This window comes from Misgurnus anguillicaudatus, chromosome 23 (assembly GCF_027580225.2).
Source record: "Misgurnus anguillicaudatus chromosome 23, ASM2758022v2, whole genome shotgun sequence".
Classification (NCBI taxonomy): Eukaryota; Metazoa; Chordata; class Actinopteri; order Cypriniformes; family Cobitidae; genus Misgurnus; species Misgurnus anguillicaudatus.
In genome coordinates, this window is record NC_073359.2 from 18,061,203 (window position 1) to 18,082,771 (window position 21,569).

At 37.2% G+C, this 21,569-nt stretch overlaps 1 protein-coding gene across 4 annotated transcripts in view; it reads left to right on the forward strand.

The window, feature by feature from the left end:
* celf5a (cugbp, Elav-like family member 5a) overlaps positions 1-21,569 on the forward strand; it is a 290,692-nt gene that overhangs the window by 20,757 nt on the left and 248,366 nt on the right. For all 4 annotated transcript variants that reach the window (XM_055216725.2, XM_055216723.2, XM_055216724.2 and 1 more), the window contains exon 2: positions 3,274-3,356. In XM_055216725.2, the coding sequence (XP_055072700.2) occupies positions 3,274-3,356 (83 nt within the window). The remainder of the gene's footprint in view (positions 1-3,273; positions 3,357-21,569) is intronic.

Sequence of the window (21,569 nt, forward strand, 5' to 3'; positions counted from 1 at the left end):
TTCTGGGAGCCTGAGATTGCAGTTTACATGTGAGTTTATAACATTTTCACTTAAATGTGTGCTATGAATAAGTAGTGCTCATAAATGGCTGTTTAAATGTGGTCACGACTCAACAAGCAAATAACGTGAGCCTGGTGACTGCAGTGTACACTGAGTTTATACAATTTTCGCTTAAAGCTCACGTAACACACGCTGTTTCTGCATTTCTGATGTTAATCTGGAAAACCTATAGAGTAGTATTACATCCTTTATATCTCCGAAGAGTCTTTAGTTTAATTAAATTTATAAAAGAAAGATTAGCTTTACCGAATCTTTCAGATAACGTACGAAAAAATAAAGGAGGAGTTACGAGCTGTGGGAGGAGCGAGTCACGAGTCATGCAACACTTTATACAACAATGTTTAACTTATGATTCACTACATGTTTCCTACATGTCACCTATTTCCAACATAAGACAGAAGTTTTATATACCGCATGCAACTCATGACCCGGTTGAGAAATCCAGTGCATCAAACACACACGCAAAACTCTGTGCTACCCTGGATAATAAACTATATCCATTGTTTCCATAAGGCTGACTTTCTTCTTCTTCATATGCAAAAACACTTTTTCTTTCGTGCCATTGTTGAGTTTTGAAATTAAACAAAGCTTGTCACGTGATGTGATGTTTGTAAGTTCTAGCATATCCCGCTGATCGAACGGTGGGCGGGGTTTTCCGGGGGAAGTGCCCATATAAATAAGTGATACGTATAGAAACCCCTGAAACGTCAGCTGGACCCGTAATCGAAATAACTTTCCGAAACTTGTACGAACCCTGGCATTCGGCACAGAAATACTCTGTAACACGCCCAACTGCTTTTTTGACACTTTGCGTACGTTTAGCATGAGGAAACACCTCTATAACTGTGTTAATAAGTCAAAATGCTTGAAATACCATTGAACCACCCCTTTAAATGTGTGATATGAATAAATAGTGCTCATAATCGGCTGTTTAAATAATATCCTCTATTGAAATGAGTGTAGGTTTGGACCCGGAAACAGTACACTGCAAAAAATGACTTTCTTACTTAGTATTTTTGTCTTGTTTTCAGTAGAAATATCTAAAAATTCTTAAATTAAGATGCTTTTTCTTGATGAGCAAAATGACCTCAGTAAATAAGTCTAGTTTTAAGACAAATAATATACAATTTAATTGAAATTGTTCTTAAAACAAGCAAAATTATCTGCCAATGGGGTAAGAAAAAAAAATTGTGAAATAAGATTTCTTTTTTCTTAAACACTTAATTCAAGTAAAAATTTCTCACCCCATTGGCAGATATTTTTGTTTGTTTTAAGCACAAATTCACTTAAATTTTATATTTTTTGTATAAAACTAGTATTATTTTCTTAGGTCATTTTGCTCATCAAGAAAATACATCTTGATTTAAGAATTTTTAGATATTTCTACTGAAAACAAGAAAAAAATATTAATTGAGAAAGTAATTTTTTACAGTGTATTCCTTATGATCATTTCTGTAGATAAGACACTTATGCCTCTGTTGGGATCGTTTAGAGCCCTTTGAGGCTGCGTTGAAACTGCAATTTTAAAATGCATTGAAACTGTAAACTGTTGAGGTCCAATAAAGTCTATTAAAATTAAATATAAAAAAACGTAATTTCTTCTCACACTGCAAAAATGACTTTCTTACTTAGTATTTTTGTCTTGTTTTCAGTAGAAATATCTAAAAATTCTTAAATTAAGATGCTTTTTCTTGATGAGCAAAATGACCTCAGTAAATAAGTCTAGTTTTAAGACAAATAATATACAATTTAAGTGAAATTGTCCTTAAAACAAGCAAAATTATCTGCCAATGGGGTGAGAAAAAAAATAGTGAAATAAGATTTATTTTTTCTTAAACACTTAATTCAAGTAAAATTTTCTCACTCCATTGGCAGATATTTTTGCTTGTTTTAAGCACAAATTCACTTAAATTGTATATTTTTTGTCTAAAAACTAGTATTATTTTCTTAGGTCATTTTGCTCATCAAGAAAATACATCTGGATTAAAGAATTTTTAGATATTTCTACTGAAAACAAGACAAAAATACTAAGTACGAAAGTCATTTTTTGCAGTGCAACTAATCAAAGAAAGACATAAACACTATTCGGACGGGATTAGTTTTCCAAAGACGTTTGAGTTTCCACACATCTCCCATGACGTCTGTGTTTTTTTTTTTGTACCGATTCGGACGGGATTAAAATTCTCAAGCTATTCCAGAGATGGGAGTGTCTGTTTCATGCGTTTGGGCGTTGCAGAAGATCACGTGCTCTGGATACGCGTGTTTGTAATGTTTGATATTTTGCTTTAAATGTAAAATTATTACAGAACATGTCATTTATTTATTTAACTTTAACAAATCAAAAGAATTTTGTCTTATCTTTATTAATTAACATTACCATTCCAAAGTTAAACAAAATAAGGTTGAGTTTACCTTATACTGATATTACAGTGGCCAGTCTTGTGTTTTGATTCAGCTCGTCTTGATTTATTTATTTTATTTTGCTGAATGTAAAAAACATCCATATCTGAACGAATGGGACTCAGGAAGTACAATATGCGCGTTAGTAAGACCTTGCGGCAGATCACGTTGGCCAAAACACAAAAAGAAACACGTTTTCAAAAATATCGCAGACATTTGCATCCGGACGGGATTAAATTTCTCAGAGGACCTTTGAGTTCGGCGAAAAACAGTAGGTAAATTCCTCTGGAATTTTTACAGATGTTGTCAGAGAAAAACACAGACATGGGCGATTCGGACAGGATTAAAAACACAGAAGCACGATTTTTTCAGAGGACCCCCTGTAAAACTAATCCCATCTGAATAGGGTTATAAACATCTTGCATGACATAGGGTTAAGTAAATTAACAAGTTTTTCTTTTATAAAAAGTGGAGTATTCCTTTAAAGGGAGCTGTCCTTTTAAGGAAAAACAACAATAACAATAGAGAGTTGTACTACTCTGGTCCTTGTGGACATTTGCTATAGTAGAACTGCTTTTATTGTGCTCTCCCTCAAATGAATTGCTTCTTGTATTACTGTGTACTCCTTAGTAAGCTCTTTGGGTAAAAGCATCTGCTAAATGTCTTGCACAGTTTTTGTCCTGATCATCTAGCCAGAAGTTGTTACAGAAAACAGTTCGGTTGCTTCAAAATGACATTGGCCACCCGCAGACCGAATTGAAAACCACTGTCTGTCCAAGTCATTAAAACTCTCCTTTCCTCTTTGTCACGCAGGCTGCGCGTTCCTCACCTACTGCGCCCGTGAGTCGGCCATCAAAGCCCAGAACGCCCTCCACGAACAGAAGACGCTGCCGGGGGTAAGTCCGCTGCTAGCCTTTCGCCTCGACTCTCGAGGAGGCCACCGCGCCAGTCAAACCTAAAGCTGTATGTTTTAGAAGCCTTTGGAGCAGAAATCAGTCGATAACCCAGCCTTTTAAGATCAGGCTTTGAGCCGTTTCATGGTACTTCTCCCCGGGGGTGTTCGCGAGCATTGATCCGATGCTTTCAGTGCAAGGCTCGGGGATGCAGCGATAGCAAATGTCAATTCATTTGTTCTCTCAATTTTTTCAAAACTGCTCCATTTACGCAAAAAGCCGGTGAGTCATTGTTGCCCAGTTGCACAAAAGTGTTCTGAACGCACAAAAATAAACATAGCGGGGTGCAGGGGAGAGTGTTTCCGTTGAGGGTTGTGTAGTCGAAAGCGGCAGTCGATATCGAGGTCGTTTCAAGTAGCAAAAAAGCCTGAATGTACACCCCGTGGCCTTACACGGCCACATTAAAATGGTGACCCTGTCTGTGAAATCCAGGCTGAAGTCTCATAATCTAATTAGGAGATTAGGAACATTAAAGTTTGATTTAATTCTTTGCCTTAATCAGTCAATATTAAAGATATTAAGGTTATATTTTCACAAAATGTTCTTTTATGTGCAAATAAGTGACAGGCAGGGTCACAAATGGCATGACAGCAAAACATCAATTGACTTGCACCCAGACCAACCTTTAAATGATGCAGACTTCAGGGACATCAAATGCACATTGTTTTGCTGTAAAGATGCAAATTTGGCTCTGGCAACGTTGCAAAATCCTTTTGTTTTTATACCATGTTTTTTTACAATTGAAATAATGAGCTGTGGCATTGTGAGGATGCCTTGAAATGTGTCTCTGTTTTTCTTTCTTTTATCCAAATCATTTGACATTTAAAATTTTTAGATTGTTGTTAGTTCGTAATTGTGCTAACAATTTAGTGTTGGGAGTAACAAATCAAAAGTGTCCTCCCTACTGACATAACTATGTTTAGTGTGATCGTAGATTATGTCTTTAAAAGTAGCTTTTCCAATAATGCGCTACTTTAAAATTATGCCTCATTATAACGTACATGCCGTTTTACTGCCAAGCGAACTGTGGTAGTAATCACACAAGGTCTTCTAAATTGTTTTTCTTAGTGAATTGGCTTTATTTAAATAGTGTTGATTGTCTAGGTAGTATTTGAATGTTAGTTGCTGGAAGCATGTAGTGACGCTAGCCACAACTGTACCTAGTTTTTGTTAAATTTCTGTCAACTTGAATTATTAAAGGGATAGTTCACCCCAAAATAAAAAATCTGCCATAATTTACTCACTCTCATGTTGTTACAAACCTGTATAAATGTATTTGTTCTGATGAACACAAAGGAAGATATTTTGAGCAATGTTTGTAACCGTTTTGGGGCACCATTCACTTACTTAGTTTTCTTTTTCTTACTATGTAAGTCAATGGTGCTCCATTGAGGTCAGATTTGTCTTAGTGAAGTGACTTTATTTAAATAGTGTTAAATGTCTACGTATAATTTGAATGTTGGCTAGCTGTTGGAAGCCTGTAGTGAAGCTAGCAACAACGGTAGCTTGACTGTAGTTTCTGTCAACTTGACTTAAAGGGATAGTTCACCCAAAAATAAAAATTCTGTCATAATTTACTTATCCCTAAGTTGTTACAAACCTATATACATTTCTTTGTTCTGATGACCACAAAGGAAAATATTTTAAGCAATGTTTGTAACTGTTTTGGAGCACCATTGACTTACATGGTTATCTTTTTCTTACTATGTAAGTCAATGGTGCTCCTTGGAGGTCAGATTCATCTTAGTGAATTTACTTTTTTTTAAAATAGTGTTTAATGTCTGAGTAATAATTTGAATGTTGGCTAGCTGTGGAAGCCTTTAGTGAAAATAGCAACAACAACAACTTAACTGTTTCTGTTCAGGTTCTGTCAATTTGACTTAAAGGGATAGTCCACCCAAAAATGAAAAATCTGTCATCATTTACTCACTCTCATGTTGTTACAAACCTGTATACGTTTATTTGTTCTGATGAACACAAAGGAAGATATTTTAAGAAATGTTTAACCGTTTTGGAGCACCATTCACTTACATGGTTATCTTTTTCTTACTATGGAATTCAATGGTGATCCATGGAGGTCAGATTTATTTTTTCATTTATTGACTTTATTTAAATAGTGTTAAATGTCTAGGTATAATTTGAATGTTGGCTAGCTGATGGAAGCCTGTAGTGAAGCTAGCAACAACGGTAGCTTGACTGTTATTTCTGTTTAGTTTCTGTCAACTTGACTTATTAAAGGGATAATTCACCCAAAAATAAAAAATCTGCCATAATTTACTTACTCTCATGTTGTTACAAACCTGTATACATTTATTTGTTCTGATGAACACAAAGGAAGATATTTTGAGCAATGTTTGTAACCGTTTTGGAGCACCATTGACTCACATCGTTTTTTTTTCTTACTATGGAAGTCAATGGTGCTCCATGGAGGTCAGATTTGTCTTAGTGAATTAACTTTATTTAAATAGTTTTAAATGTCTAGGTACTGTTTGATATGTTGGCTAGCTGTTGGATGCCTGTAGTGAAGCTAGCAACAACGGTAGCTTGACTGTTGTGTCTGTTCAGTTTCTGTCAACTTGACTTAAAGGGGTAGTTCACCCAAAAATGAAAATTCTGTCATCATTTACTCATCCCTAAGTTGTTACAAACCTGTATACATTTCTTTGTTCTGATGACCACAAAGGAAGATATTTTAAACTAAGCAATGTTTGTAACCGTTTTGGAGCACCATTGACTTCCATAGTTTTCTTTTTCTTACTATGGAAGTCAATGGTGCCCCAAAAATTCTCCTTTGTGGTCAGCAGAACAAAGACAAATTTTTTACAGGTTTGGAACAACTCGAGGGGGAGTAAATGATGACAGATTTTTATATTTGGGTGAACTATCCCTTTAACTTTATGACTTGTAAAAAAGCTCCTGACTGAAAATATTTACATAAAATTTTAAATGAAAGGCTGATGACAGACAGGATGCAGTGTTCAATTTAGCTCCACATTGAATTCAGGCCAACTGTGTTAAACACCCACCAACACACCCCATTTTACCCTCATGAGAGCATTTGCGAAAGAATAAAGGGGTTACTGTGAGTCTGACATGTGTCATCCAGCTCTGTTGAGAATACATCCCAACCACCTATTTTCACTGCCGGGTGAGAAAAAAACGCACTCGGTACATGTGCAACGTCTTTGCATCACCTTCGCTTGCCGGTGTTGTCGTCCCCTGAGACAGCTGTGAATAAGGTAGTAGGTGTTGTTGAAGAGTTTGGCAACTAGAGGCGAATGTTTATATATGGATGTGTTTTGCTCTCCTTTCTCTGTGTACTTCTGTTGAAGTTATCTAGCTTGCAGTGAGACTGGGCCACATTGTCCACCCTTAAATCTCTCTCCAACAACCTCTGCTGATGGTAAGTAGATATGCCAGTTGTCTGTTTGCTAGCTAAATCCTGCTTGATATACAGATTGCCAGAGGCTACAGAGTAATTCATGTAAACTAGGATTCCCCCAGAGAGGAACCTATAAGTTATTTATGCTTGCGTTTTGTCCTTAACTCCCGAATGACGGTCACTGTTTCCAGAATGTAAACAAAATGCGAACCTGCCGTGTGCTTCTATTCAAGCCTGTCGGACTAGGAAGTCTCTGTTATGTGGCTGTCTGCTTTGATGCCATAGAATTGTATATTGCTTAATGTCTATGAGAATTAAATTGGTGGTTTGGATCAATTAAATGGTTTGGTTATTTTTATATCAGTATTATTGAGCATAAGTCTGTCTATCACTATAGCCTACATTCCATATTGATTTTCATTTGAGTTTGTCTTCGTGAGCTAGACATAGGGCCTGTTAAGTTAACACAGTAACCATTTTAGTTTTTTATTATTTTATTTTGTATTTATTGTTTTTATAATTTATTTATAATGTATTGATTATTTTATTTATTATTATTATTATTATTATTATTATCATTATTATTATTATTGTTTTTATAATTTATTTATAATTTACTGATTATTTCATATATTTTATTTATTTATGAATTTTATTATTATTATTATTATTATTATTATTATTATTTTATTTTGTATTTATTGTTTTTATAATTTATTTATAATTTATTGATTATTTAATATATTTTGTATTTATTATTATTATTATTATTATTAGTATTTATTTATTTATTATTATTATAATTATTACTATTACTATTATTATTATTATTTTTTTTTATCTCATTTATAATTTAACAATAGTTCTAAATTAAAAATAGTCCTTCTTACCCTTTATTACTTTTTTTATGTGTAGAAATCCCAATAATACAGTGAATACAATAACCCACCCACATCTTATCAAATCTTGTTATTACTATCTAAAAATATCGTAGGGCCTTTTGCCGAGCTAGCTGGACATCGCCAATGCAAGTAAATATAGCTAATCGAAATCTAGCCGGCGTGAAAAATCAATCAATCGACCTGCAGTTGATATTCTCAATGTTATTCCAGCTGGGATTTGGCAAAACATGCTGCAAAGAATCCCTATAACACTGGGCGCATACTAGTGCTATTATAAAAGTGGCCCTGTTTGTTGATGGACACCCTTAGGCAGAGGAGGAGCGTGAGGAGAAAGCTAGGCGAGGGCGCAGAAGGCGTTCTGACAGCTGTCCGCCTCGATTGCACGCATCCCCATCAGTGACCTCTCAGGAACATCAGCTCCGCAAATGTGCGAGATGTGGCGATAACATCAGCATGTATACATGGCAACTTGTCATGATCATCTAGGGCTTACGGCGGTGAGTCGTGCGCGTTTGTGCGTAGGGTAATGTTGATTATGTTTGTGTGTGCTTTCAGAGCAGGGACATTTTGCAGTGGATTATTTTTGTTTACAGTGGTGCATTTCTGTTTACAGGGTTTCCATGGGTCCTTGAATAGTTGTATGCGAATGTTGATTTATAGCAAAATGCTTTTTTGCATAGTTGTGTTTGACACATGATGATGTCTCGGGTTACGTATGTAGCTGTTGTTCCCTGAGAAGGGAACGAGACGCTGCGTCTCCCTATCCATACTTCCTGCGTCCCTATAATGTGTCTTTGACAGTATTTCAGATAGCAATATACTTACTGGCTCACACGTCACCCTGTCCTTGCAGTTAAGCCTCACCATTGGTTGAATTTGATATACACATTCAGACGCACCTACCCCCTGGAGGCATCCCCAAAGTGTCACCGCAGTGACGCAACGCGAGTTCCCTCGAAAGGGAACTGTAACAATGTATCCTTAAAGGTAACACGATGTAACCTTGCTCTCACTTGAAAGGTCTCCCCACATTTAGTCCTTGAATTTGAGGGTATTGGACCTGGAAAGTCCTTGAAAGGTCCTTGAATTTGAAGTTAACTAAGGTTTGGGAACCCTGTGTCACCTAAAAGTATACATTTTACATATCAAAACACCTGATTCAAGATCTAAAATGTGTGTCAGATAAGGGAGAATCATCTAAATGTGATGTGAACTATTGTTATATTAAGATTATATAAAAAAAAACATAACATCACAATTCAATATGAATTAGCTTCGTTCAAAAACAACAAGATTTATCTTCCTTGATTTTGGATTGGTCCCCATTTGACAACCACCCTCTGCATTTCCAAGTAATTGAATTGTGGTCACTCAGTACATTGATGTAAAGTGGTGACAAGCATAGACCAAGTACATCACATTTATTCGAGCACTCTTTTTAATATATTTATATAAAGCTTGCACCTCGTTTTCCAAGCGGCTGGTGAAAAAGATGATTCATAACTGCAAATTGAATTTCCGCAGCGAGCTGTTTTTAGAATCGCTTTTAATTTATCGATTTAGGTTGCAAACAAGGTTACAGTGAAAATGTTAAATATATTAAAAGATCTAGATGGACAAATATGTGAATATATTCATGGTATCCCCGCAAGGCGTCAGGAGACAAGAAAGAAATTAAACACACAAGAGAGACACTAAGCTGCGTTAAGTAGTGACCAAAATACAGCCTCTTCTGCACTTGCTGTCATTCATGGTAAACAACTAAAATTGTCTGCTTTCAACGTAAATGATTGACAAGTATTACGTCAGATTTTGTGCATATGTACAGTATGTCCTGCTAACATAACATCGATCTATATTAAGACAAAGAAAGCTGGTGCTCGTGTCGACACAACAACACACCCCTCCCTTGACTTTCGGTCTAATCTAACTCAAAAGATGGCAGCCTGTGCATATTTTGCCAGCTACACCTGCGAGAAAACAGACTGTTTGTAGGCACGCTCTTTCACACTCACAGATGTGTAGATGCAGGAAGGCCTGCCGCGCCGAGAAAATGAGACGGGCTTGCCACGTTTCCGTGTGCGTGCTCTCATGCTGTCCGCAGGGCTCCACGCACCCCTGCTGGAATTGCAAATTCACCTGTTTCCTCTGAGCCGGCTCTGCCCCGCTGCAGATCCGGTGTAATTTAAGGTGTCTGTTTTACGCTCCGATCCCATGCTTGTTATCACATCCGTCTCTGGCAAACACGCGAACTGGCCAATTTTCATTTCACTCCTCCTGCTGGGGAAAAAAAACAGTATCTTTACAACAAACTTTCATTTCCTACCTGGTAAAGCACAAACACAATGTGGGTTGATTGCTAACTTCTCAAAGCTAACAACGCTCCATATTTAGCTTTTGACAGGGATGAAAATGTAGGAGGTGTCACATTCAGTGTGAACGCTGGGTGATAAAGCTGTATGTTTTTCTCAGAATAAGGGTGACGGATTAAATCAGATCAAGTTAATAAAGCCAAACAGGCACGACTACTATAAATATATTTTGGTTGAAGCAGTTTGTTAACTTAACTCCTATTGGAACAAAATGACCTGATCTGGTCGCAAAAACCTTTGATTTTGCTTCAGATTTTAGGGTAAACTTTAGCACCAAATCCCATAATGCATCGCGTTAAAATAATGAGAAGTATTGACGCAAAGGTTCTGTCTAATTAAAAATGGATTATTTTCGCCCACCAATTTGGTCACTTGTGAGGATTTGTGACTGGTCCAATGCTATAATTCACGATCACAGCTGTTAAACCAGGGGTCTCCAACCTTTTTGTGAGCAAGGGCCACCACAATGGATGAAACAATCTGGAGGGCTACTTTTTTGATATAGTCTACTCAAAACATTTTTGTTTTACTTTTTTTATTTGATTTTACTTGTGATATGTTTTATCTTTGTTTAAAATGTTAACATACATAAAAGAAGCCAAGCTAGTATAAAAGATAGGTAATAAATAAATATTTAATTGAGACTATTAATAGAATGTGCTTTGGTGGGCACCTCACAGACTCTGTGCGGGCAACCTGGCACCATGTTGGAGACCACTTTGTTAAACACTAACATAAAAACATCCGTTTAAACAATCATATTAGAAATTATCATGACTGAGATGCTTTTTGCCTTATAATAAAAAAGGTCAACACCTAAACAAAAAGGACAACAGCAATTGCAAAATTGTCATTTTCTGAATATGACTGAATATGACTTTTTTTTTCAATATTTTACTATGTTCTTACCTCAGCTTAGATGAATTAATAAATACCAATCTTTTTTCAATGCATGCCCTTTTAATCTTTGTACAGCACTTCTTGACTGTGTTAGCATTTAGCCTAGCCCCACTCATTCCCACGGCTCCAAACAAAAGTTTTATTTTGTGCCACCATACTTACTCGTGTAACTACTCATGTAACAGTCTTTAAATAGGGAAAACTTGGAAGTGGCTTCTAAATTCATCTCTGTTTGGAGCCATAGGAATGAATGGGGCTAGGCTAAATGCTAAAACATTCACAGTGCACTGTACAAAGATTAAGTGCACGCATTGTAAAAAGATACGTATGTATTAACTTGTCTAAGTTGAGGGAGGAACATAGTAAAATATTGCAAAATGGTGGTGTTTTCCTTTAATTATGAAAAAAGCATCAAAATAGGTAAAACCTTTTTTTAAGGCAAACAGTCTATTAGCATATTTTTGATAAATCTATGATAAACATTATAAAAATATAAACAAATAAAAATTCATTTTCTCTCTCTCTCACAAACACGGTGATTCATTGACTTGACAATGAAGTGAAGCAGTGGATTGTGGAGCGCTCTCTCGCAGGGTGGATATTTGTGGCCGGGCTCGTGGTAATGCAGTTACATGACCGGCACTCCGTGATGAATAGAAATTCTCCAGTGCCGTCATATGAGATATCCAAGCGAAGCTGCATATGAGCCTGTGCTTCTCACTTCATGAAGTTTTATAGCATCACTGTTATGGCTTTCCACCGGCATGCTGTGATGCAGACGTATGACTGCAGCGCTACAAAATGTGTGTGTTAATACATGCGCGCACGTGTGTGTTTGTGTGGAGGGGGTTTAATGGCACAGGATGTAATGTACATAGTAAAAATCCATTGCACTGTAGTGTCCCCGTGGGAATTCAATCCTTTTACAAACCTTGGAGCAAGTTCTAGAGGAACACCTAAAATATAAATACAACAGCTAGATAAAGTTCATTCGTTCGCTTGTTCTTTCGTTTGTTTGTTCTTTAATTCGTTCCATGTTCTTTAGTTTGTTCTTTAGTTTGTTCTTTTGTTCGTTCTTTTGTTTGTTCTTTAGTTTGTTCTTTTGTTCGCTTTAGTTCGTTCTTTAGTTTGTTCTTGAGTTTGTTCTTTCATTCGTATGTTCTTTTGTTCGTTTTTTCGCTCGTTCTTTTGTTTGTTCTTTAGTTTGTTCTTTCGTTCGTTCGTTTGTTCTTTCATTCTTTCTTTCGCTTGTTCTTTCTTTCGCTCGTTCTTTCACTCGTTCTTTCGCTTATTTCATTTGTTCTTTTGTTTGTTCATTCTTTTGTTCTTTCTTTCGCTCGTTATTTCGTTTGTTCTTTTGTTTGTTCTTTTGTTCGTTCTTTTGTTCATTCTTTAGTTTGTTATTTCGTTCATTCTTTTGTTTGTTCTTTAGTTTTTTCTTTTGCTCGTTCTTTCGCTCGTTCTTTGGTTTGTTTGTTTTTTCGTTCGTTCTTTCGTTCGTTCTTTTGTTCATTCTTTTGTTCGTTGTTTTGTTCGTTCTTTAGTTTGTTATTTCGTTCATTCTTTTGTTTGTTCTTTAGTTTGTTCTTTGGCTCGTTCTTTCGCTCGTTCTTTGGTTTGTTTGTTCTTTCGTTTGTTCTTTCGTTCGTTCGTTCTTTTGTTTGTTTGTTTTTTCGTTTATTCTTTCATTCGTTCTTTAGTTTGTTATTTCGTTCATTCTTTTGTTTGTTCTTTAGTTTGTTCTTTTGTTCGTTAGTTTGTTCTTTTGTTAGTTTTTTTTGTTCTTTTGTTTGTTCTTTAGTTCATTTGTTCGTTCTTTCGTTGCATGATGCTGCCGTAGTATTTTGGACATATTACCTTTAATTTTGCTATGTTTATTATATGCTTATAAGTAACTTGGTGTACCAAAAAAGGCATGACCTATTGATTTCGGTGTCAATATAGACATATCTGATACAATCACTATATCATGGCAGTAACATCATGTTTTGTAAGTACCATTGTACTGTACTGTACATTGTATTGTACCATTTTGCTGTACCATTGTACTTTTTGGTTTGAGATTTTGTTTTTCCACGCTTGCCTTCTCCTCTTTTGCTTTTGCTACTAGATTAGCCAGATGTTTAGCCAAACGTCACTGTCACATGAGCCATTAGCACATTTTAAAGGTGTTTAGTGAAAGGCTCGCTTTGCACTTTTTTACCTTCCTTCTAACAGCACCAACCATAACATAAAATTAACTTATTTTATTAAGGAAAATCAACTTCATATCTTGTATATGTTTCAGATTGAAACTATGTAAAGTCTCGGCCTCTATTTCACTTTTTTTTCCAAACAAATTTATGGTTTGGATTGAAATGGGGTCTGCTTCCTGTATGAGCCATAAATGCTTCTTTTGAAACCTGGGACTGTTGCCAGTCCCTGCCTTGCGTTACAAATACGGTCTTCATAGATACAGAAAGCAAAATAATCCTCCATGCCAGGATATTAGTTAGGCACTGTTCTGGCACACCGTTTTTTATGGGTTGGTAGAAAAAGAATGAAATATTAATGCTTGATATTTTGGTATTTTTGGTAAGGCTATTTTAGGTTGTGGCTGGTCGGGGAGCAGTAGTCTAAGGGAATGAGTCATGTGACAGTGTGATCTGGGTTAGCTGTGTGTGTGTATGTGTGTGTGTATACACAAACCAGAGTAATAGGTGGGTCTCATGGGTTTTGTCTAGATGGGTCTGGCTTCAGCACAACGGCAACGAGGGCTGAATGAAGACCCACATCTTTCGCCTGCCAATCTGTCTTCCTGTCCCCTTGCTGGTGTGAGTGCAGGTGTGGGCTCGGTCTCGGTGTGCAAGGGTGGGGAGGAACGGGCTGAGATGAATAAGGGCCAGACGTTTTTGGAGGGTGCAGCCAAGACACTAAAATAGAACTGTTGGATAGAAACGGGGTCATTTTTGGGGTAGTTATTGGTGTATGGCATGTGATTGTGAAAGTGTGTCAAATTGGTAGCGGTATGTAAATTTGCATGAATTTCAGTGAGTGGAACTGCTTTATATTAAATCTGAAAGTGACAAAAAAACGAAGTAATGTTTTTAAATTGAGAATCAGAACTCTCTGTTCTGGAACTATCTAGGATGATTCATATTGTGAAGCTGCCTATGCCAGACTTATGATTCATTTGTTATGAATATTGTTACCTTTTGGTTTGCATCTGTCGAGTTGCAAATAAAAAGAGATAAGAAATTAACAAAATTAAGGAATGTTACATTTTCACCTTCAGCAAAGCTTTATCATGATATAAAACCAAATGTAAATCGTGCCATTATTGTTTTGGCAATAGTGTTAGTCCATATATTAGTCCATAGATTTTCGGGTCTGGCGCTGCCACTTTTAGCACCTTGATTGCTCTTGTCTTATCTTGCTTAGGGCACCAAGTGAACCAGAATTGCCACCTGTGTGGTATCCACTAACAAAACATTGTTGCATGACACCCCTGACACTGCTCAACCCTACTTTGGGAAAAGCTACTATTTTAAAGGCCATCGAATAACACGGCAAATCATAATTGCTTCCGACACATGCCCCATTCTGAACATATTTGAAGAGCGAATGAAACACACAGGACGTTGTGGAGTTGGAAAGCTGGGTTCGAGTGAGCCTGATAAAGAATGACAAACAAAAAGAAGCAAGGTTCTCGGAGGGAATAGATACAGCAAAGACAGATAACGCAATAAGGAGCGGGAGATTAGCGCTAGCTTGGAGGGAACTAGCGAGAGGGAGTGTGTAGAATTCAGAAAGCTGGAGAAAGAGGACATAAGGTCGTGTCGACAGCTTGAAGTCATACTTTCAGTGGAGTGCGAGAGTCGTGGTTCACGCTAAGAACTCTCTCTCCCACCGCGGGCGCAGATGAACCCCTCTCTCTCTCTTTCTTATTATATATCTATCCATCCCTCCCTCCCAACCTCATTTAAAAGGCAGATCTGCCCTGGACACAGAAGGTAGGGCACCACATTTGTCAGCAGATACAAGGCCCCCACCCTGTTCGCTGTTGGTTGTGTCGTTACGTTTGATTGACAGGAGCCATAAGAGGGGATTGTCCGTGACCCACCCTCCATCGCGGTTAGAGTAGACTGGCAAGGCTTCCAGCAAGTGCAGAGAGCATGTGGGGCAGTGACCCTGAACTCGGGACCCTGAAATACGGTGAAAATGCGTCACGACCTCTCAGGTGGGAGAATGGTTTTCATCGGATACCAAGTAGACACTACAGTACACTGATCCGATGTTTCATGGGAAAAGGTTGTTGTTGAAAAGTAATGACGCATGATAAAATATCTTCATCATTAGCAGATGCCGGTTGATTAATATAATGTGAGAATTGCAGACTGCACGATGGTTGTTTGGATTGATAATACAAAGTCCCTGTTCCCTAGAGAAGGTGGTTCTTGTCGATCATGGATACACCATATGGTGTGCGAAACGCGTGACCACACATTTCAACATAGGAACATCAACATATTTTTGTAGTAATGGCGAATATAGGATGTAGTTAGATGTGGGCGCTGTCCAGTGCTGAAATTGTTATTGAATCAGTGTCGTGTTTGCCTAACTTTGTGTTATCGATCAGATGCTAGTTAGACACTGCACTACTAATTCAAAAGCTCAAAGATGAGCTAAGCTTGATTATGATCAACAAAATTCTTGAACATGCATAGTGAACAAAATGTGCAGCATTACTCAAGGATGTGGTCGCTGTCCGGTGCTGAACCTTGTTATTAAATCAAGACTACAGGTATTAATCACATAACAAAATAGGCAGCACTTGGGTGATTCTCACGAAAACTTGGTTTTAAAAATGTCAAGCATGAAAATGTAAAAATTGCTTAAATTTACTTTTTTTCCCACCAGACATTGAAAAACAAAGTCATGTTTGGGAACATTAATTTAAAAACTTTTACTTATCATTTAACACTTTTTGTAACATAATTTAAAAAGTTAGTCCTAAAAAATCTCATTACCGCAACAGTCAGAAAACATCGACACTGACATATTTTCAAAATGACATGACAAACCTGAAAGAACATAAATTGGAGATTCTGCACATGCATTTAAAATCAAAGTATTATGCTTCTATTAATTAAATTAACATTTAATAAGCATCTGTTGCGGTAATGATAATCAAAATGTAATGTAAGCATTCTGACAAGACAATATTTCAAATTAACTGTAAAAAAATGATCTTACCTGGTAGCCATCTTGAAGTAACTGGTCAATGTGCTTGGTCACTCAAAATCAAACTTTATTAAAATTCTGTATGTGTGCTTAAACTGTTCTCAAAAAGTGTTGCGGAGGGTGAGAACATCAGGCATGGACACATAATTTTCCTAATTTTTCTTCATTATTATTATACATGAATATTCAGTAAATATTTTTTCTGTCGTCTAAAGTAGTCTAGCAAAACATCCATTTTTTTTTTCTTAATATTTTTGTGTTAATTTGATTAAATTACAACATAACGCATGTTCAAACACAGCCGGACACATTGCGGTAATGAGAATTTCAGCAGAAAATTAGATAAAATTTACAATTATAAATTCTTATGTTGAAATCACACATTGTGCAAGGTAGAACACAGTATTGTGTTAATTCTGATGCTTTTTAATGTTACTATATTACACATTTTAAAGTTAAAATCATTAGTGACGTGGTGTTTCAATGGTTTCGTGAGAATCACCCACTTAGATATTTACGGACATGGTCAATGTCCAGAGCTGGAATGAATGATTAAATCAAGGAATATTTGTGTTTAACTTGGCAGCATTCATGATATGAATTGAGAAATGTAGAGACACTGAAGTTGCTAAAGTTTTAGCAAAATGTTTTTCTCTATAGAAATCAGTTATTATGAATCATTTAGCATTGATGTTGAATCGTACAACCAATCAGAGACAGGGACCATTCTAGGCCCTACGCACTATTGGGACCCCCAAATATTATTTTTATTAGTACCAACATGGATGTGGTAGAGGGCCCAGCCTATATTCTTTCATTAGGTCCCAATGCTAGTGGCGTCCCTTCCAATCATGGTCAGCGACAACAAATAATTATTTTAAAGGACCCCTATCATTTTAGTGCAACCACTTTGAGTTTTTCAAGCACATACTGTACGATGTTTTTCAAGGAACACCGATGTAATTTGTTCACCTTGATGCTGGCGGGGGAGGGAAGCCTCACTGTCCCTAGATCTCCTTTTCGGCGCCTATCTGCGGATGCCTCACAGCCAGGGCAATCCGCCCACGGCGTGTCGCCAAGGCAATTTGGAGCCAAAGCGCCCCGCGTGACGAGCCGATCAGCATCTTTGAACGCCGCTCTCCATGTTGTCCACTTTCATTAAGGCTACGCAAGAAAAAAGTCAGACCGCAAAACCCGAAACGACGGTAATGGCGTGGCGGTCGAACGCGCCCTCTTTTTCTCTTTGTCTGATAAAAACTTCACAGCTAACCGCAGCTCCCAGTCATAAACTGTGCAGAGCGGCGTGCCACGGCGACCAATCCATTACCGAGTGCTATGATGAAAACCAAAAAGCCTCCCAGGGCTAATCATTAAGATGTCAGTGTGGTACTATACAGCACACTCTGGGCACAACTGAATATTGCAGAAAAAGAAAAAGCAAGCAATCACGCTGCACGGGTGCCTCTGGATAGCACACAAAGTTGCGGTGATGCATGCTTTTCATATAATAGTCCACTGAACGGGGTCAATATATACATTTTGAGCCGTAAAAGGGACCAATAAAGCACAGACACGCCCTTCTGAAGCAGTACTTCATTGTGTATCGCCCCTGTGGGCATGCAAGTGCATGCACAAACACCGATTTGTTTTTTAGTGTGCATGCATCCCGTGCATTTCTGTGTGTTCTTCTTTTGAGTCGTGTGTGCATGTGTTTGCGAGCCGAATTGAGTTGTAGCTCGTCGTCACCTCTCGCCTCCGGGGCTGGCTGACCAGTCACCATGGCAACAGTGGAAAGCTACATACCAGGCCGATGCACAATCCATTAGGTGAGGAAAGAGGGGGGAGACGAGACAACACATTTATTTACAGGGTTTATTTACCCTATTTTTTCTTATTTATAATTTATGATTGATCCGTGTCACTGGTGGGCAGAAAGCACTCTTCCACAAGGATATGCTATCCTTTGTATACTTCGATTAGAAAGAAGAAGGTAGTTCATGCAGCAGCGACCCGCCACCAACCTGAGGGGTCTTCTGGTGGCTCCACCTTTTGCTGGTATCAGTGCTGAAGTCTCTTTTTATCTTTCTTAGTCTGTGGCATTAATAGCTGCCTTACCAGATGCATATAAAGTACCATAGTAATACATTTATGCATTTGGCAGATGCTTTTATCCATTGCATTCAATCTGTACATTTTATTTATCAGTATGTATGTTCTCTGGGTTCGAACCCATGCCTTTTACTTTGCTTATGCAATGCTCTGACCATTAAGCCACATATATGGTATACCTTGTATACTAAGCTACCAGGTTACAGGTCACAGATTGCACGAGCCCTATAGTCCACACTTCATACAGCGTTGTCTAAGACCCGCCCAGCATCTAATAATCACATTCATAGTATGTAGGCGGATACACGGTAGTGGCTCCTGAGGGTCCGCTTCCTCCAACGCTTTTATTTTTGGGTTCTCCGTAGAGAGGCATCATAGACTTTAATTTCACCTTTTGCCAGCTCCCGTGGTCATCCATCCCGGGACCAGCCATGCTTCAGTGCAACTCCATCACGCCATTAGGAAGAGCAACAGCCTAGCCCAGGGTTTGTCCAAGTCGCCTGGCGCCTTCCCAGGATTCAGTTATGGAAAAATGGCAGGGAGATAGTGGAAACTCATATGCATGCCAGAGCGTGTTTTGTAACCAAATATTCTGATATAATTCTTGTATAATGTCAAGCGAACAAGTTGAATTAACTGGCAATATACTGTAGTCGCTGATAGCTATTTTGGGAATGTCATTATACATTGCTTAAAATGTGAGATTCAAATTTGAAACGAGAAATTTGATTTTGAGAAGTTTAATAGTTATATAGGATATTTTTAAAGGTTCTGGACTGTTTTATCAAATCAAAAGATTTGTAATATTGACCATGCAACCTCCCTTGTACAAAAGGTCAGATTTCCTTGCAACCACCGAAGCGTACAAGATGCTCTCTGGAACATTATCGGATCATGCTGGGAAAACATGGATCATAAGGTTTTGCAAAAGAAATCCGAGTTCATGCTGTCATGAAAGCCATAAGGGCACATTTATAATATTGAGGAGATCTTAAATGCACATTAATGTTTCATTTTCAGTTCAATTGTTCACTCAAAATGCTATGATGATAATATAATTGCTAATGAAAATAAATGTATGTAAATGAGAAAAATGCAAACGAGAAGTAGACTCCCACTTTTGAACCCCACTTTGCATATTTCTTGTTACCTTCTGTAAGTAGATTAACTACCGCATGAATGTTTTAAAATCCCATTCCTTGCATATTCTCTCTCTCTCTTTTGATTGGTGTTTGCTTTTTATTGCCCTTATATCACGGAAAAATATTGCCGTTCAACTCGCAGTGGACTTTCAGGAAATTAGGAAAACAGAAAACAGTCTCATTTATTTCGTACTGTGTCACAGCGGTCCTGACAACACGGCTTCCGAATATAAAGCCCCAGACTGCCGTATAATTACAGATGAATGGAGTTTTGCCATGATGCGCTATCCCTCTTGTTTTCCCCTTCGAAAGAATATATGGAGAGAGGCTGCCGGGAGCGCCGAGTTTGTTAGTGCTGTCTGTATCACGCTGGAGATGTCCCTCATTATAATGTGATAGCAGCCAGATTGCATCACATCAGGGAAAACAACACAAGGTGTGCAGCATATGAAACGCTTTATGACTTTGGCGAAACAATGGTATGAAGCGGGATAATATATTTGCATGGTATTTTAACTTTGTTGAGTGCGGGGCTCATTTACTGACGGTGGTAATTGCGCTTGCGATGGTGTTTTTGATTTATTATCCATCATTATTCAACTAATGAACAAGCAAACAAACAAAAACACAATCAACATGAATAAAAATCAGTGATAAATTAAAGAGTATTTAAAGATATGGTTAAAGCGTCAGTGAAGTCTTAGGATATGAGTAACTGCTTGTGATCAGTTTTGCAATATAAAAATAATAATTCTGTCATCATGTGCTCCCTCTTCTAGCTGTATAGTAGATTTATTGCAAAATGGTTAAGGCCCTGATATACTTCAGACGAAGTAGAGGAACGAATTTCCCTTGAGGGCATAAAGAACTTTTGAATGGCTGTGTGCTGGTATACTTGATATCTAGAGGCGGGGTTTAGATTGAGTATATAAATAGTCACTGTGCATGTATATCTAAAAACAGTGAATAGTGTTACTGTTTACCGTTTCACATGACGAAACATTCCACACGGTCAATCTATGGCAAACAAAAGGTCTAAAGTTTTCAAATTTTGTTAATATCGGTATTTGTTTTACTAATGTAGTCGCTTCTGAAACTCATTCATTATTTGTATAATGTTGCATAGCTGGACATCCTACTTCCTGTCACCAATGATCACCACCAAGCTTAAAATGAATGAAAACGTGTTCATGCAGCATAATAAGTTAAAATTCTGTCTTTATGCATAGTATTATGCATTTTTATTTATTTTAGTGCTGGACAAAGATTAATCTAGATTAATCGCATACAAAATAAAAGTGATTTTTTGCATAGATTACAAGCTCTGCGTAATTATTATGGGTATATATGAAGAGTTTGGTTCCAAAACGCGATAAACGCCATTTTTGAAAAAAATGAGTTACTGCCAAAATCAGTATTATATCAGGTCAGTAGTTAAAAGTAAATAATTAATTTTACGCAAAATCCAATACGTGATATTCTGTCATCTTTTCTCCCTTTTTTCCCAAAATGCGACAAACGCCACTCCTCCTTTTTTACAGAACGCAATAAATCCATTTCTGATATTACAGCGGACCATTCACGCAATGTAAACAAACATGGTGGCGCGCTGAGTGCACGGAATCCTAATTTTCCTCATCTACTTTGTACTTCGTGATCAACAAACAAAACAAAATAATACTTTAATAGCATTGCCAAACCTGTGATGGTTTTCTGTGACGGGAAAGAAACGTACGCCATCAACATCTAATAATTTCCGCGAGAGGCACTCGGTTGCTTGTTCTCCAGACAGCATCAAGCTTCTCATGCTAAAACATTGTGTTCTTAATATAACAAAGTAAGTGTTTTGGTTAATGCCATTAATGTTTATTTTTTAATCATTGTATACCACTAGTCAACTAAATAAATATAAAATGGTAAAGATGAATGCACATTTATACATTGATTTAATAGATTTATAGCATTTTGAAATAAAAAACTGTCATGAATTTATTGCATTTTGTGGAAAAAAGAATTCGTTTTTATAATAAATCTTTGAAAATCAAGTTATGGATTAGAATTTTTTATGTTTTTATAACCTAAAGATGCTATGTGAAAGTTTGTAACAGAAAAAAGTGGTTTTCATC